Genomic DNA, 16327 nt, shown 5'->3' with positions numbered 1-16327 from the left:
TTAGTTTATTAGGGTTCTCTCTCTTTCTTTGTGAGTGTTACTAGTATTTTATCTATCTTATCTATTTTCTCGAAGAACCAGCTCTTGGTTTCATTGATCTTTTGGATTGTTTCTTTGGTTTCCATGTCGTTGATTTCTGCTTTAAGTATTATGATCTCTTTCCTTCTGCCTGATTTGGGCTCCTTTTGTTATCCTTTTCTAAGATCTTGAGCTGTGAAGTCAAGTTGTGTATGTGGGTCCTTTCTTCCTGAGAAATGCTTGCAGAGGTATAAATTTTCCCCTTAACACGGCTTTCACTGCATCCCATAGGTTCTGGTAGCTCATGTCTTCATTCTCATTTGTTTCCAGGTATCTTTTGATTTTGTCCTTGACTTCCTTCCTGACCCACTAGTTGTTTAACTTTGAGTTGTTAAATTTCCAGGTGTTTGATTCAGTTCTCTGTGTCTGTGTGCGATTTACTTCTATTCTCAGTACATCGTGGTCTGAAAAGATTGTTGATACTATTTCTATCTTCCTGAATCTATTGAGGTATTCTTTGTGTCCTAGCACATGGTCTATTTTGGAAAATGTTCCGTGTGCACTGGAGAAGAAGGTGTACTCTTTCTTTTTGGGGTGTAAAAGACTGTATAGTTCTATAAGCCCTTTCTCTTCTATTTCTTCTTTTAACGCCAATGTTTCCTTGCTGAGTTTTGTTCTTGTTGATCTATCCAGAGGTGATATGGTGACATTGAAGTCCCCGGCTATTATTGTTTTGCTAGCAATGTCCTCCTTAAACACCGTTAGCAGTTGTTTTAAATATTTAGGTGTTCTTTCATTAGGTGCGTATAATTTCTTCCTGTTGTATATATCCCTTAATAAATAGAAAATAGCCTTCACTGTCCCTTCTAATTTTTTTCAACCTGAAATTGATGTTGTCAGATACTAGTATGGCCACCCCAGCTTTTTTGAGGGAGCTGTTTGCTTGCAGGATTGTTTTCCATCCTTTGACTTTGAGTCTGTGTTTGCTCTGACTGTTCAGATGAGTTTCTTGTAGGCAGCAGAGTGTTGGGTTCTGTCTTCGATCCCATTTGCCACTCTTGTCTCTTAATTGGTGAATTTAGACCATTGATGGTGAGAGAGATTATTGCTATGGGTTTTTTTGGTCATCTTTATGTAGGGATCTGTTGTACTTGTAGGGTTTGTCCTATAGTAGCCCCTTTAGCCCTTCTTTTAGGTTTGGTTTTGAGTATATGAAGTTCCTGAGCTGCTATTTATCTAGAAAATAGTGTACTGTTCCTTCGAGTTTGAGTGAGAGTTTAGCCGGATAGAGTATTCTTGATGAAGCATTCATTTCAATGAGTTTTTCACTATATCCCACCATTGCCTTCGGGCTTGGAGGGTTTCCTCTGATAGGTCTGCTGTGAATCTAAGGGGTGCTCCTTCATATGTGATTTCCCTTTTTGACCGTGCTGATTGCAGTATTGTGTCTCAATCGGCTGCATCGATCATTCTAACTATGGTGTCTTGGAGTGTTTTTGTTAGGGTCTCTTTTAGCTGGCACCCTTCGAGCTCCTTGGATCTGAATGGCTGAATTGTGGAGCTCTGGGAATTGTTCAGCAGTGATTTGTTTTACTGTGGCTTTTTCATTGGGATTGTTTCCCTGAGCTTCTGGTACTCCAATGATTCTAATGTTGTTCCTCTTGGAATCATCTTCTAGAACTCTGATTTGCTCTAGAGCTATTTTGAGGTCTATTGCCATTGTTTGTTGTTGCCTCTTGGCTTGGCGCAGCTGATCTTCCAGTTCACTGATTTGTCTTCAGTTGTGGTCATTCTACTGTTGAGGGCACAGACTGAGTTTTTTATTTCATCTATGGAATCTTTAATTTGTGACATGTCTGTGCATAGCTTTCCAATTCTCACTCATTTCTTTCTGGATTTTCTCGATTGTCCTATGCATTGTATCTTTCATGTCCTCCTTGAATTTACTGGATATCTGTCTGACCGTTTCATTGAGTTTATTGAACATCTTCATGATTTCATATCTGAATTCTTTCTCAGAGAGGTCCTTTAGGTGAGGAGCACTTACTCAGGCTTCTGGACTCTTCATCTTCGTCACCACGTGGTGGGGATTTTTGTTGTTTCTTCATGTTGTTGTGTAGGTATGTGAACTGTGATGTTACAGTAGATTTCTTGATATGATTAAACTACCTGTGGCTGTGTAAAGCGTGCCTAAAACAGGCCACGCCCACTTCTATGGAAGCCACGCCCACTTCCGAAGAGGCCATGCCCCACGGGAACCTGGTGTGTGTGTGTGGCCGGGGGTAAAGGCTGAATCCCGGGTTTGAATACTGGCGGGCAAACTGACCTGGGTGGGGAAGAAGACCAGCAGAGCATTGGGGGCGAAAAAGAAGAGGCCCATATGCACTGTTGGGGCATTGAACCCAGGTTTTTCTACTCTTTAGATTTAGTCAATCATCTTTATAAATAAAAATGAGAGTAAAAGTATTTTTTTTAATGAATTCATTTTTCTATTGTGGGGCTCTTTATTTTTGTTTTTGGGCCACACCCATTGGTGCCAGAGATTCCAGCTCTGTGCTTAGGTGGCAACAGGGGATTGCTTCTGGTGGTTTCGGGACTGAGCCATGGTTTCCTGCGTGCAATGCACACGCTCAGTCTGTTAGGCCATCTCCCAGTGCTTGTTGTGATTCCTTTAGTTCTTTGTGTAAATTCAAACTTTTATCTGGTATTGTTTCGTTTTTACCCGGAAAATTTTCCTTTAATATCTATTTTAAGACAATCACAAAGTTTCTAAATTCATTTTTGTGGTAGCAGAGGTTGAACTACTAAGATCTCATGCATGCATGGCACGTGTTTTACCACTGAGCCACATCCTAGTTCCAACATTTCTTTCATATAAAATAGCTTTCCTACCTATGATGATTAAAACGTATTATCTATCTTACAAGTTCCTTATTTTGTTATCACTTTGTTATTGTGCCAGAAAGATACTCTACCACTGACCCATGTTCTATTTTTTTCTATTTCTATGGGCTATTTTCACATTATTTTAAAGGCTGTTTACTTTGGACACATACGCAGTCAATATTTTTATTTTAGCACTTTATAGTTTGCATTTTTGGGGGGTAGGGGAGTGCATACCTGTTGATGCTCTAGGCTTGCTCCCAGCTCTATGCTCAGGGATCATTCTTGGGGGTGCTTTGGGAACCATGTATGGTTGTTGGGGACAAAACTAGGTTCAGATGCATGCAGGGCAAATACTTTATACCCAGTTTTATCTCTGACCTCTGTTTCAGTGCTTTAAAGACACTATTCTATTATTCTCAGAGTTGCATTATTTCTACTGAAAAGTCAACTGAAACTATTATTCTCCCCCTCCCCCCAGTATATATTATGTGCTTCTTCTGGCTGAACTGTAAGATTTTTATCGTGATTATTTAATGATTTAGTGCGTATATCTTTATCATTCTTGTGGTTCATTGTGATTCTAATCTGTGCATTAGTGTTTCTTTTTAAATGTAGAAACATTACAGTCATAGCGTCTCTGAATATTTCCCTAGTCCCAATCTTTCTCCCTTTTCTGGGGACTTTTATTTTATGAGCATTAGACAATGTGATTATGTCTTATAGTTTAAATGCTGCATTTTACTGAACATGTTTACCCTTTTATGCTTCAGTTCTACTCTTTCTTTTTCGTTGACAAGTTTACCAATCTGTACTGTTAAAAGGGGTTCTACTCTGCTTCTTGGCTCCTTCAGTAGATTTTCAAATGTTCAGACACTGTATTAATTTCACAGTTTCCTTCGTTCCTTTTTAAATTAGCTGATTTTCAGAGCAATTTTAGAGATACAGCACAATTATGCAGTAAGATGTGGTTTCTAATAAGTCATCCTTCCCTCCACACAGTTTCTCTACTATTAACACCCAGCTTTGTGAGACACATTTGTTGTAAATAACAAACCAATATCCACACATTACTAAGTCCCCATTCTGCATCAGGGCTCACTGTTTCTGTTGGGACTCCATGGGTTTGATAAATTCTAAAGGCAGGTGTCCACAATTATATAACATAAAGAATAGTTGTACCACCTTAAAATTCTTTGTGGTGCACTGATTCATCTCTTTTTACTCACATCCTCAAATCCCCTCTCAACCACTGATCTCGGTATGTATTTGGAATCATAAAGAATATAGTCTTTTCAGAAGGATCTTTCTTTCAGCCAAATGCATAGAAAGTTCCTCCTTGTCTTTTTATGGCCCAGTAGATGGTATATCCAGATTCCTGTATGATAGCCCATTTTATGGAGGTACTGCTGTTTGTTTACTTAATTATTTGTGGAAGGACATATGCTTTTAAGCTTGGACCATGATAAGCAAAGCTGCTAAAATACACTCATGTGAAGGTTTTTGTGTGGACATCAGTTTTGGACTTTATTTTTATAAATGCCTAGGAGAATAATATCTGGTCATAGGGCCAGCTCAGTTAGCTATTAAAGAAACTGCCCAGTGGTTTGCCAAAAATGGCTATATATCCTCAAACCAGAAATTTTCAACTATTGTTCTGGATTTTTGCCATTTTAATAGATATGTGCTGTGCTAATTTTTTTGATTGCTTTCATTACTCAATTGAGATTTTCTAATTGTTTTATATAACCTTGTTTCCTTTAAGTCCTTGAATTTGAGAGATATTTTAAAGTCCTTGTCTGTGAATTCTACTCTGCCTTTTTAGAGTCTGTTTCTACTGGCTGATTTCCTTTTTGCTATGCATCTCATTTTATGCTTCTTTGCATGCCTAGATTACGTTTTTTTATTGTATGCTGAACTTTATGAAGCCAAAGTTCCTGGACATCTACATTTTAATGTCTTTGTTTCAGTGCTGTGTGTTATCCCAGTAGAAAGTAAATTTTCTTCCTTCTCTTAACTCACTCCTGGCTTTAAAATAATACTCACTGGAGTGGTGTGATAGTGAAAAGTTCCCTATTTTTAAGGGGTGCCCCCTCTGGTCTCAGCTGAGTGTTCACAGCATTGAACAAACTCTCCACCTCACCATCACTCAACTCTGAGTAATCCCAGGGAATTTCATTCACCCAGCAGGGGCTGCTAGAGTTACCCAAGTCCTTCCTTATGCACCCAGCTAGCATCTCCAGAGGCCTCCTGTGCACATTTGTGGAGCGTTTCTCCTTTGAGCCTCTTTCCTAGAGGAAGAAATTTATCTAAACCCATACGTTTAAGATATCTCGTCACCTCCAAAGCTTGTTTTTGTCATCTTATATCAATGGGACATCTTATTCTCTTTTTTTTTCCTTTTTGGGTCACACCCGGTTACTGCACAGGGGTTACTCCTGGCTTTGCACTCAGTAATTACTCCTGGCACCATATGGGATGCTGGGAATCGAACCCGGGTCTGCCGCGTGCAAGGCAAAAGCCCTACCTGCTGTGCTATCGCTCCAGCTCCTCTCATTCTCTTTTGATTCCTTCTTCCTGTCAGCCCCTTCTCCAGATGTCATAATGTGAAAGGTCAGGTGACCATGGTCCCCACGCCCTCAATCTGCTCTCTATACCTGAAATTAGTGATGTAGAGTATTTCCTCCAGCTTTATTGTTAATGACTTGGCAAGCATAGGTCGAATGCCAGCATCTCATTCATTCCTGCTGTGTAAGATTTAATATTGTCTGAAACTTTGTGTTTCATAGTATTCCTTTTGTCTGATACTTGAGACTCTTGTTTTTTATTTTTTTATTATTTTCTCAGAAGACCTGGAACACCTGGGTGCGTAATCATTCTTCCATATGGAACATAAACTAGCATTAGTAGCATTTTCATGGATTAGCCCACAGCCATTAACTCTGGCATCAGTCTCTTTTGATGGAGAGACAGGTGGGGCAGGAATGACCATCACCCACAGTTGTCTACAAGGAAACAGAGCTAGGCTGGAGAAGAGATCTGCCTTATATTTCTCCTCTGGTTGGTGATTTTTTTTTCTGGTTCTGAAAGCTTAGAATTATGGCTGTTTCGACAGCACTGGTGTCCTTTCAAACCCACCTATTGTGGGACAGAGAGAGAGAGAGACAGACTGAGAATACAGAGACCTGCCCCAGGCCCACTCCTTCTCACTTACCCACCTGCAGACTGACTTGGATCAGGTAGGTTTTTAAATGTTTATTTTAGATATCTTGCCAAATAGCTGAAGAATTTCTACAGCCAATGAAATCAGCACATCTGCAGGAAACTATCATGCTACCCTAGACTTTAATTTGCCCTTTTACAATATTGTTTTTCTTCATGGTAAAGAAGAAATTCTGAAGCACAAGAGGATAAAAATCTACCCTGGGTAGATTTTGGCGTCCTATTCTACCATTGTGAGGTGAGCTGGATTCTTTGGTCTGAATCCTCTGCCATGAAACTATAATGTTTCCCTCAGTCAAACTCTGTGGCCTCAGCTACAAAGTCTGTTTGAAGAGGCAACAAAATTTTTTCCATCACATTTTTTCTTAGACCTAATGAGCACATATAGAAAGTCTGGTCCTGTGTGTGGCTGGCAGTTTATAATCTGGTTCCTCCATATCCCTGATGTTCATGTCTTTGTGGTCCCCCTCTTCTATAATGTGAGCCAGGCATGGTGAGTAACTTCTGACTGTACTAGGGCAGAGGAGATGGGATGCCCTTCTAAGATGAAGTTAAAAAAAAAAAGGATGATTCTACCTTAGGCTCCCAGATTCCCTCTTAGCCTGGCTGGCTGGCTCAGAAGGAAGCCAGTGACTGGCACTGGCCATGGGAGCTAGCCTATGAGGAGGCCCACGTGGCAGGGATTTGATGCCTCCCACTGACAGCCAGCACATGCTGGAGGCCTGCCAACAATTGTGGGAGTGAACTTGAACCAGATCTTCCCCTGTGGAGTCCAAGGGAATTGCAAACTGTTGGTCCCTTGAGTGGTACTTGGTGACACATAGAGCCGAGACTCACACTGTCTCCTCACTAGGTCTCTTCAGAAACTGAGAAAAAGAAATGTGAGCAAGCATCTTAGTTTGGGGTAACTTGTTATTAGTGATAGAGAAACAAGCATAAACAGTGTCTGGCCAAAAGCTGATGTCCCACTAAGACCAGTTTTCTCTCTCTCCCCAGCTTTCCTCCGATGCTTGCCCGAGGAATGGGGATTTTGCAGAAGAATGGGGATTTTGCAGTGACCTGAAGATGCCTTTATACAGCAGGGCACATATTCTAGACTCAGAAGCAAGATTTCCCACTGCTACCACCCTACTTTCTCCTTGTGATACTGTGAGAGGTGAAAGATACAGTCTGATAGCCAAGAGCCCAGCATTCTGCAACACAGAATAGGCCTGTTAGGTTTGGAAAGTGGTTCCCACTGCAGCACACATCTCCCTGATCCTGCTGAATCTGGGCCCTTAGCACAGCTTGACATGCATCAGACTTCTCTGTGACCCCATGCTCCTCGCTTGTGGAAGCACGTTGCGTGTGCTTGTGCTTTCACTGGTGAGCTGGCTCTTTCGCCTTCTCTGTTCCCTCTCTGGATTGCTGCAGCATTCTGTCTCTTCCCTGGGGATCACTTTGAACTTTGGTCTCTTTGCAGATGAAGGTTCTCAACTTTCAGATTTCCCTCCCATTTCCATGCTCACTCAGAATCCACAGATTGCCAACAGAGGTGCCTGCAATAGTTAGGGTGCTGTGTGTTTGACAAAAGGTTCATGCCTCAGCCGTGCAGACATGGATGGAATTTCTGGGGTCTGCCTGCCAGACTAGGTTTTATTTAATCTCCCTGAGAATGGGAGAAAGGCAAATTCTTTAAAATAATTTTTTTCTTTTTGTGGCTTCATGATTTACGATACTGTTAATGATTGGGTTTCATGCATACAATGTTTCGACATTGCACCCCCAGCAATATCTTTTTCTTAGATCTACAGAGGAGCCAACTGTGGATGGATTACCCACTTATTATTAAAAAATTTTTTTAAACCTTGAAATTCTTGGAGTGACACTCTATTCTTTTGAATTGGGGAGTGGTGGTGATTTGCCTTGAAGTTTCTGTCACCCCCTGGCATCTGAGGGACATGTTTACTCTCAAAAATTGCTCTACATTGGGGCCTAAGAGACTGAATAGCAAGTAGGGTGCTTGCCTTGTACGTGGCTGACCTGGTTTGGTCTCTGGCACCCCACATGGTCCCCTGAATCTTCCAGGAATGATCTCTGTGTGCAGAGTTAGGAATAATGTCTGAGTACCACTGGATACAGTAGTATAATGGAGCACCACCCCCTCCAAAAAAAATATCCCACCAAAAGTATGCTATGTATATAATGGACTCAAGGCTCAAGAATTCACACAATTTGGCAGAAATTTTCTCAAGGAATATGACCCAGTCGGCACGCTTGGCAAAGAAGCACTTAAAATCCTGCACCGTGAAGACTGGGGAAATGGCACAGTGATTGGGGACACAGTTTTCACATGCACTGGGACCCAAGTTTAAATATGAGCACTGACTGGGACCCAACTCCAAAGCACTACCAGGTATAGTCCTAAGGAGCACCCCCCACTCCCACCCACAGTTCTGTCAGAATAGCCCCAGTGGTCCCCAACACTGTAGGGCCCAAGCAGCTCTGCATCCTCAGGTTGAATCCTTACCCACAAGGCTTGATTGGCTGAATGTCATGGACAACAGCACCGATACCCCTGAGCACTGCTTGTGGGACCAAAAAGAACAAAATAAAAACCAAAAACTCCAAACAAAACAAAATACCCTGCCAAGGGACTGCAGGTTTGTAAATGTTTCAGGATGTCTTGGTGAAAGAAAAAGTGAGTGACCTGTTTCTTTTCATTTGTTTAGTTTTTCAGATCATACCTGGAAATGTTCAGGGGCTACTCCTGGCTCTGTGCTCAAGCATTGCTCTCGGTGATGCTCAGGGGACCACGTGGTGCTGGAGATGTAATCTGGGTCTCCTGCATTCAAGGTATGTACTCAGCAGTTGATCTTTCTCTCTGGCTGACAGAGGCAGAGTTCCAATATGTATCCTGTGGTTTGCCTGTGGGTCTCAAGGTGTGTCTATCCATGGATGGATGGACACACTAAGAGACCAGATAAACAAGGCTGCCAGACCAGCGTGGCTGAGAATCTTCTCTGCACCTTCTCTCCCCAGTGCCCTGACACACAGAGATTCACACCTCAACCCTCAGTCCAGAGCCAGGGTTGTTCTTGGATTTTTGCTTTGCTGCCATTCAGGTTATCACTGTTCCCTGATGGGATGTGGCCCATCCATCCTGTTTCACTCACCACAACGTTCCTGCCTCAGACTTATCTCCATAGAGACGTGTTAGATGTCGAGTCAGTATTGCTGAGCATGTTGGCTAAATGGAAAAGCATTGATGTGAGACATGGCCTTCAATTTCATGCTTTTGCTTTGTTGGGCGAAAGATGGAAGATACGTGTATCACTTTCACCTGCCTGTGCCTCTACTCCATAAATCATGGAGTTGGGAGGAAGAAGTTTCCTAAGTTGTGCAGGGGTTTTCCTACTGATGCTAAAGATCACTCTTGCACTCAGAGTATCTACTTAGGTAAAAACTGTAATACAAAGAAAATGTTATGTTATTTCCACCCTATCTGTCCTATCTGATCCTAAACTCTCCTTGATCATGGATTTGACCATTTGATGGTTATATGGGCCTAATCAAGTAACAAAGTTCCTGAACTGAATTACCTTATGTAAAGGAAGAGCTCCTGTTTCTGTTGAAACAACTGCAATGAGACACAAGTACAGTGACAGGTGGACAAGGTGTTTTTCCTTGCCTAATTGGTCATCTTGTCTATATATTAAGGAGCAGCTACCCATAGTTCAGATTCCCAGCAACAAGATTTCCCCTCCCCCAACCCCCACCCCTTTCTAGCACTGACTTCTCCTTTTGGTCAGAGCATTCTTATTTTCTTTTGGGAAGTTAATATGTTGTGATCTTCTGTTCCTTCATCTATAAACTATACTATATATGGACGCACAGACACATGGATGCACAGACACATGGATGCACAGACACACAGACGGACAGACACATACACACGTATACATGTATACACATGTCCATGTACCTGCACATGCAGACACTGGGCACAGACCCACGTGGGACTCCACAGACCATTGTCAAGAACAGGTAAGAGCAGAGATAGTACACAGTTCAGGTACCGACCTGGCACCTGGCCAGGCCCTCCTGTTGATCATCGATTTGCTCGAGCAGGCCCAGTAACGTCTCCATTGGAGACTTTGTTGTTACTGTGTCTGGCATATCGAATACTCTCGGTAGCTTGCCGGGCACCTGGCCAATCTTAGTTAAATCCCCATCACTGTATATGGTCCCCCAGGCACAGCCAAGAGTAATCCCTGAGCACAAAGATAGGAGTAAACCCTGAGCACAGCCATTGTGGCACCAAAACAAACAAACAAACAAACAAACAAAAAAGCCCCCCCCCCAAAAAAAAACCCAAGCAGACAAAATCAAATTTCCTCTGTTCCATAAAAAGCAGTTTCCATGCTAAGATTCGAAAAGCCCATTTGAAGTGGGAGTGATGATCAGGGATGTAGGGTAACCCAGCCAAGGGCATGGCTCATACAGAAGAGAATCATTGCATGGGCTAAAGAAGGGAGCAGGAAATTCAAACACAAATGGAGAAAGCTGCTCTATCTGCATGGAAACTGTGTTCCTTAGGTCCTTCTACTCCACTTCTGCAGACAAAAGGACACCTCAATTACCCTCTGATAGGATTTGTGTCCCTGAAAACAAAAGGATAAGGGAAACATGGGAAACTCACCATAGGAGACATCCCCACACAGGCAGCTAGAGAGGCAAGCAGGGTAGCTGCACAGGATACAGATGTGGTGTTGGGGGGTGTGGGTTGAAGTGGGTTGTTTGCAGGAGGGGTGTCTTTAAGGCTGTGGTGTAATGGAGGTGTGGTGGGTGAATCCAAGACAAACATGTGGTTTCCAATCATCATCCTTGGGGCAAGTTCCTGCCTGTTTAGTGAAAGAAAAAGAGAAAAGAGTGGGGAACAAAGGGAAAAAGTACCATCAGGAATTAGGGAAACTAGGAAGGACATCCTAAGAACAGAGGACTAGGCGAGACAGTTGTTCATTAAATTTTCCCCAGCCCACAATGATTCTTTTCAGCAGGAAATGTCCAGATCTCTGTCCACATCGTTTCTTTGACTACCTGATGGTGGGGACCAAAAGAAAGAGCTTCAAAAGGAAATACTTTACAGAAAAGATGCTTCCCCTTGTGCAAGAACCCCTAGGAGAAGAAGAATAATGGGCTATTTCAGCAGAAAGTATGAAGTTTTGATTGAACCCCAACTTCCATAGAAATGGAGGTAAGAACTGACAGTTGTAAATGAAACTGGGCCAAAGAACAGTATAGACCAAGGAAAACCCACACCCTAAAGGCAACTTATCTTGTTACTTTTCCCCCTCCCCAAAGTCTCTTCCTTGTTTAGGTTAGCAGGTAAAGCAGTGTTTCAGGGGACCAGCTCAGGAAGGTAATTCATGGTTCATTCTGCCCCAGGGGTCTGCAGTGCACCCTAGCTTCTCTGTCATTTGAAGGGATCCAGGGAGGAAAACTGGAACACTGATGGATGGAAGTCGACACTGGGGTAGGACTGTGAGTTAGAGCACAGTATACCTAAAATTCAAACTCAACTTTGAATGCCTGTAAATTACAGTTACTTCATTTAAAACAACAATCCCTTCTATTTAGCTTGTGGACAGGATAGTGGCTCTGAGCACATCCATTTACCATCTTCTGACCTACTGGCATGTTGTCACCAGTCACACATCAACAATGGCAGTCACAACCATCACGTACAGGGTCAGTTATGCCAGCCAGGCTGGCTAAACCAGCCTTCTAGCTCCTCTGCTCCTCATTTTGCCCCTTTCTACCTGACGGATGTTAACAGAGCCCCAGTGTCTTTCCACATGTTCTTACACCAAGATCTTGGGTGTGACCATGTTCACCTGCTTTCCCAGCAACAGCCACACCCTGACCACCCTCATTACTGAGGGCATAGGCAGCAGCACAGACTTCCTTACTATGTCCTGGTATTGGGGTTCATTGTCCTGGAAAAGGAGTTGAGTCATGGCCCAAAGCTCTGTCTTCTGCGTCTGCTGGCTGGCCAGCCTGCAGGGGGTCCTTTGTTCAGATCAGTATCCAAATGACTCTGTAACCTGTAGATCTTGATGTATTTGATGGCGTTTGATACAAAACCCTGGGGAAGGACCCAAAAAGAAGGGAGATGTGTCCCCACCCACGCATGTTTCTGCTAGCTTGAACACAGAGGGGTCACCTGAAGCTGAATGGCAGAAAGCCATGCCACCCAATTCCATCCCCACTTCACTGGCCTGCCCCTCCCCAACCCACAGTTGTGACTGTGGGGAGTCAGGTGGAAATGGGGGGCTCCCTCCACTATTACAGCCCCACCATCCTGCTCCATTGCCTCTGAGCTGATGAGGTTTGGACAGCTGGAACTAATGTGGCCAATACTGGGCTGGAGATTCTTAGACAAGCAGACACGCCCAAAATGAGGCTCTCCCTCTCGGACACTGAAAGAGGATGCCTCCGTTTCCCCTGGCCAGCTGCTGTGAGCAGTGCTATTTTAGACTGCCCCCATCCTACATTGTTAATATTCCTGTAAGTTCCTGGGCTCTTTCTGTTAAATTAGGTTTATGAATACTGAGACAAAGGGTAATAAATAAGAACCAATAGCCAAAAAGAGAATCCAAAAGACCGGAAACTAGCCAGACTACCCTGTATAATACTTACAACTGCCCCTGGTACCATACAATCTCATCAACGGCCATGATCTAGAGACTCAGAAATAAAGCTCCCAGAAGAGAGCAAGATAGGCCTTACCCATGAGTAAATCTGCTTTATAACAGTATTCTAAATTTCAGAGTTCTTGGTCCTCTCATACTCTTAACCACTGGTGTACCAAGAGTAGCACACAACATTTGATTGTAACAAATATGTTGGTAATATCTTATACAAGGGCTTAATGGCTCCAGGATGAAATACAACAATCTTCACACAGTTTCCTCTAAGGAAACTTTATTGAACCATTTAAGCAATACAAAGTTAATTGTTTTGGTTCTGCTTTGGGAGGCACAGTTTGGGATTTTGGGGTGGAAACATTTGAAATGGTGGTGGGAAAGTGCCATTGGTGGCGGGATTGGTGTTTGCATATTAGATGTAATGAATTATTGCGATCAACTTTATAAAAATAAAATAAAATTTGGCTCCAAAAACATTAATACTCACATTTACTATAATCACTCTTGTCACTTGATAAGTAACAAAAGACCCTATTTTCCTATTTTTAAAAAAAACCCACAAACCAAACCACACTTAACTTAGTCCAAGGCTAAGTTCCTCCCCAGGTTGGAAGTTTTTTTTTTTCTTATCCCTTCTACTTTCCAATAAACCTTTCTATTTCCAACTCTGAGTTTGAGCATCTTTAATATTCAACATTCTCATTCTTGAAAAATATATTGAAGAACCTGGGAACTGTGGACCAGCACAGAGACCCGCTGTCACTGTTTCCACATCAGATGGGACTTTTTGCTGCAAGCTGGGAAATCAATTCTGACCGTTTAGAAAGAAAAGTGTTGTTCAGTAGCACAGAGCAGCGCCCTCACCTTGAATTGGCCCCTGAGCTCTGCTTGGAGCACCCTCCACAAAATATAAAATAAAGCAAAGCAGGCCCAGGTTCAGTTCCCTGCACTGCACCTTGCCACCACAGCTCCAGAGCAGCACCAGGTGTGGCCCCGAAACAATAGCAACAAATCCACAGAAAAGAGATCTCAGAAAGAGCTCTCAAGTTGTGATTTTCCTGCCAGCCCCGGGGATCTCACTGCAGTGAAGGTTCTGATATAGGGGCTACCCAAGCTGGTACCAACCCTGTGCCGTGTGTAGAAAGACCCAAGTTCAGGGACATTGTTTCTCTCCTTGGGTGGGAAGCAGGAGAAGCCTGCCAAGTACCCGTACAATCTTGGATGAGGTGGGCAGGGAACTCTGAACCTGGGTGAGGTGGCAGGAAGGGGTGGGTAGGAACTATTACAGGAAGAGAGGGAGGGGATGGCTGGCAGCTACTTAAGGCATGAGTCCCACGCTCACTGGTCCCCAGACTGATGAAGGATGAAGACTGTGGTGCTGCTGCTGCTGGCCCTTCAGTGCCTGGACAGAGGTGAGTAGGGGGGTAGAAGGGATGCAGAGGGGCTGTGGTGGGCCTTCCCAGATGCAACTCTTTCCTCCCAACCCACCAGCACCAGAGCAGCTTCCAGTCACATCTCTCCTGGCTCTGAGTGCTGAGTCCAGGCTCCTTCCCGGCTGTGGGCTAGAGCCTGATTCTTTGTCTCATGTTGCTCCCACCCTCCACTCCTCTAGTCTGGACCTTGAAATGTCATGAGTGCTTTACCCTGGATGACACATGCTCAAAACCGGCAAATTGTTCCGCCAATATGAAAGCCTGCATTCTAGTGAGAGCAAGTAAGTGACTGGTGCTGGAACGGTGGGGTTGGCACCAGAGACTGGAGGGGGAGGGGGAGGCACTGCTTCCTGCCTAGGGAAGGGGTGTGTGTATGTGTGCACACCTGGTGATGGGGGTGGGGTGGGGTGTGGCTCACTTTGCTCTATAAAAAACCAAGATGGAAAGGGCTATCTGGGCATCACCATACACATGTGGCTTCTGTAGATGAGCCAGATGCCAGCAATCACCTCTGGCGTCCAGTTACCCCAGCTGCCTGCTGTGGGCAGGGATGCTACTCCAGGGTCCTACAGCCCCGGATGGGTGCCAGAAGCTCCAACCCGGGCTAAGACATGTGCCTTCCCCCTCACCACCACCACAGAGCCCACCACCACCGCAGTTTTTTCCATAATAGGTATCAAAGAACAATTCAACCAGACCAGCGTGGTGACAAAGATGTGTGTGCCATCCTGTGAGTATCCCCTCCCCACCCAGAAGAAAGAAGGCATCCAGGAGTTGGAGGCATATGTTCACTGCTGCACCACTGACCTGTGCAACGCGGCACCTGGCCGGGGTCTGGGGGCTGCCACTGTGGGGATGATGCTCCTGGTTCCAGTGCTGGTCACACTCCTGGGAGATTTTCTGTGATTGTCAAGCCACACAGGTGTGAAGGAGGCTCACTATAACTGTCCTGAATAATGCACTGGGGCCCCAAACCTACCCTAACCCTTTGGGAGGGGACAGGGTGCCCCTCGTTCAGCCAGCAAGTGGCCAGCAAGTGGAGACCCATGGCCATACAGACTCTGCCTTTACCTACAGCTTTGAATAAAACTCAGGTGACCGTCTGGGAGCCGCTGTCTGGGTGTCATTGCTCCATGGATGGGTAGAGGAAGCTAGGCACCATGGTGGGTGAGGGGCATGTCTTATGAGGACCGAAGGGCTGAACAGGAAGTGCCAGGCAACCTTGCACAAAGTCCTGGGGGCTGCCTCTACTGTCCTGGGACACATGGAAGGCGCACCCCTACCCTCAGCCCAGGCAGAGCACAGATGTCTCTGGCCTTGGAGCCAGGCTGGAAGGATGTAGGCCCCACAACTGCCCCGATGCAGCTGGGGTGTGTGGGAGGACATTCTCAAAGGCCATCCAAAGCGAGGCAGGACATGTCTTTGTGGAAGGAGCCACAGTGGGGAGAGAAAGGCAGTGGGGAGGGTAGGTGGGGGCTGATCTACAGTCTGGGGTACTTACAAACTGACCCCGGGGTACGGTCTGAGATCCAGATGCTGCCGGCCCCCCAGGAAGCTCTCTATATCTTCAGAGGCAATCACCCCTATGTCTGCATCCGGGTCACCTTATAGAGACAATAGTCCTATGGGACTAGGATCCACTTCAGAAATCAGACCCCAATATCCTGGTTGAAGGCTCCAACTCCAAGCACATCTGGGGCTCTGACCCAGGACTATGCACATGGATGAGGGGACTAACTGGACCTGAGCCAACAATAGCCAGGGAGAGGCAAGGGCTGAGTCATGGTACTGGCAGCAGGATCATGTCTCACAGGGCACAGATTAGGGGCAGCCACCTAGACACAAGGCCAAGGTATTGGAGTAGTGGCCGGGCCTGGGCTCTGCACCCCACCCATGGAGCCTGAGTGTGCTGGGGTTCAGCTCCCAGAGGGGCTCAGGGTCACTGAGATCCAGAGTCATGGTCCTACTGTACCCTCATCTGGCTGCCCCATGTCAGAACAAGGGGTAGGGGAGCAAGAACACAGGGGATCAGGTGGGACTTACATTCAGAACAACAGAGCCTTCAATACACCCCAGGACAGA

At 44.8% G+C, this 16327-nt stretch overlaps 1 protein-coding gene across 1 annotated transcript; it reads left to right on the top strand.

Moving 5' to 3' along the window:
• The first annotated feature begins 14175 nt into the window (after nucleotides 1-14175).
• Nucleotides 14176-15221, top strand: LOC130043704 (lymphocyte antigen 6B-like). Its single transcript, XM_056136120.1, has 3 exons — nucleotides 14176-14224; nucleotides 14425-14526; nucleotides 14919-15221. The coding sequence occupies exons 1-3, from the start codon at nucleotides 14176-14178 to the stop codon at nucleotides 15149-15151; spliced, it is 384 nt and encodes a 127-aa protein (XP_055992095.1). The 3' UTR covers nucleotides 15152-15221.
• The last annotated feature ends 1106 nt before the right edge of the window (nucleotides 15222-16327 follow it).

Source organism: Sorex fumeus, unplaced genomic scaffold (assembly GCF_029834395.1).
Source record: "Sorex fumeus unplaced genomic scaffold, SorFum_2.1 ptg000122l, whole genome shotgun sequence".
Lineage (NCBI taxonomy): Eukaryota > Metazoa > Chordata > Mammalia > Eulipotyphla > Soricidae > Sorex > Sorex fumeus.
This window is presented reverse-complemented; position numbering and strand designations above follow the sequence as displayed.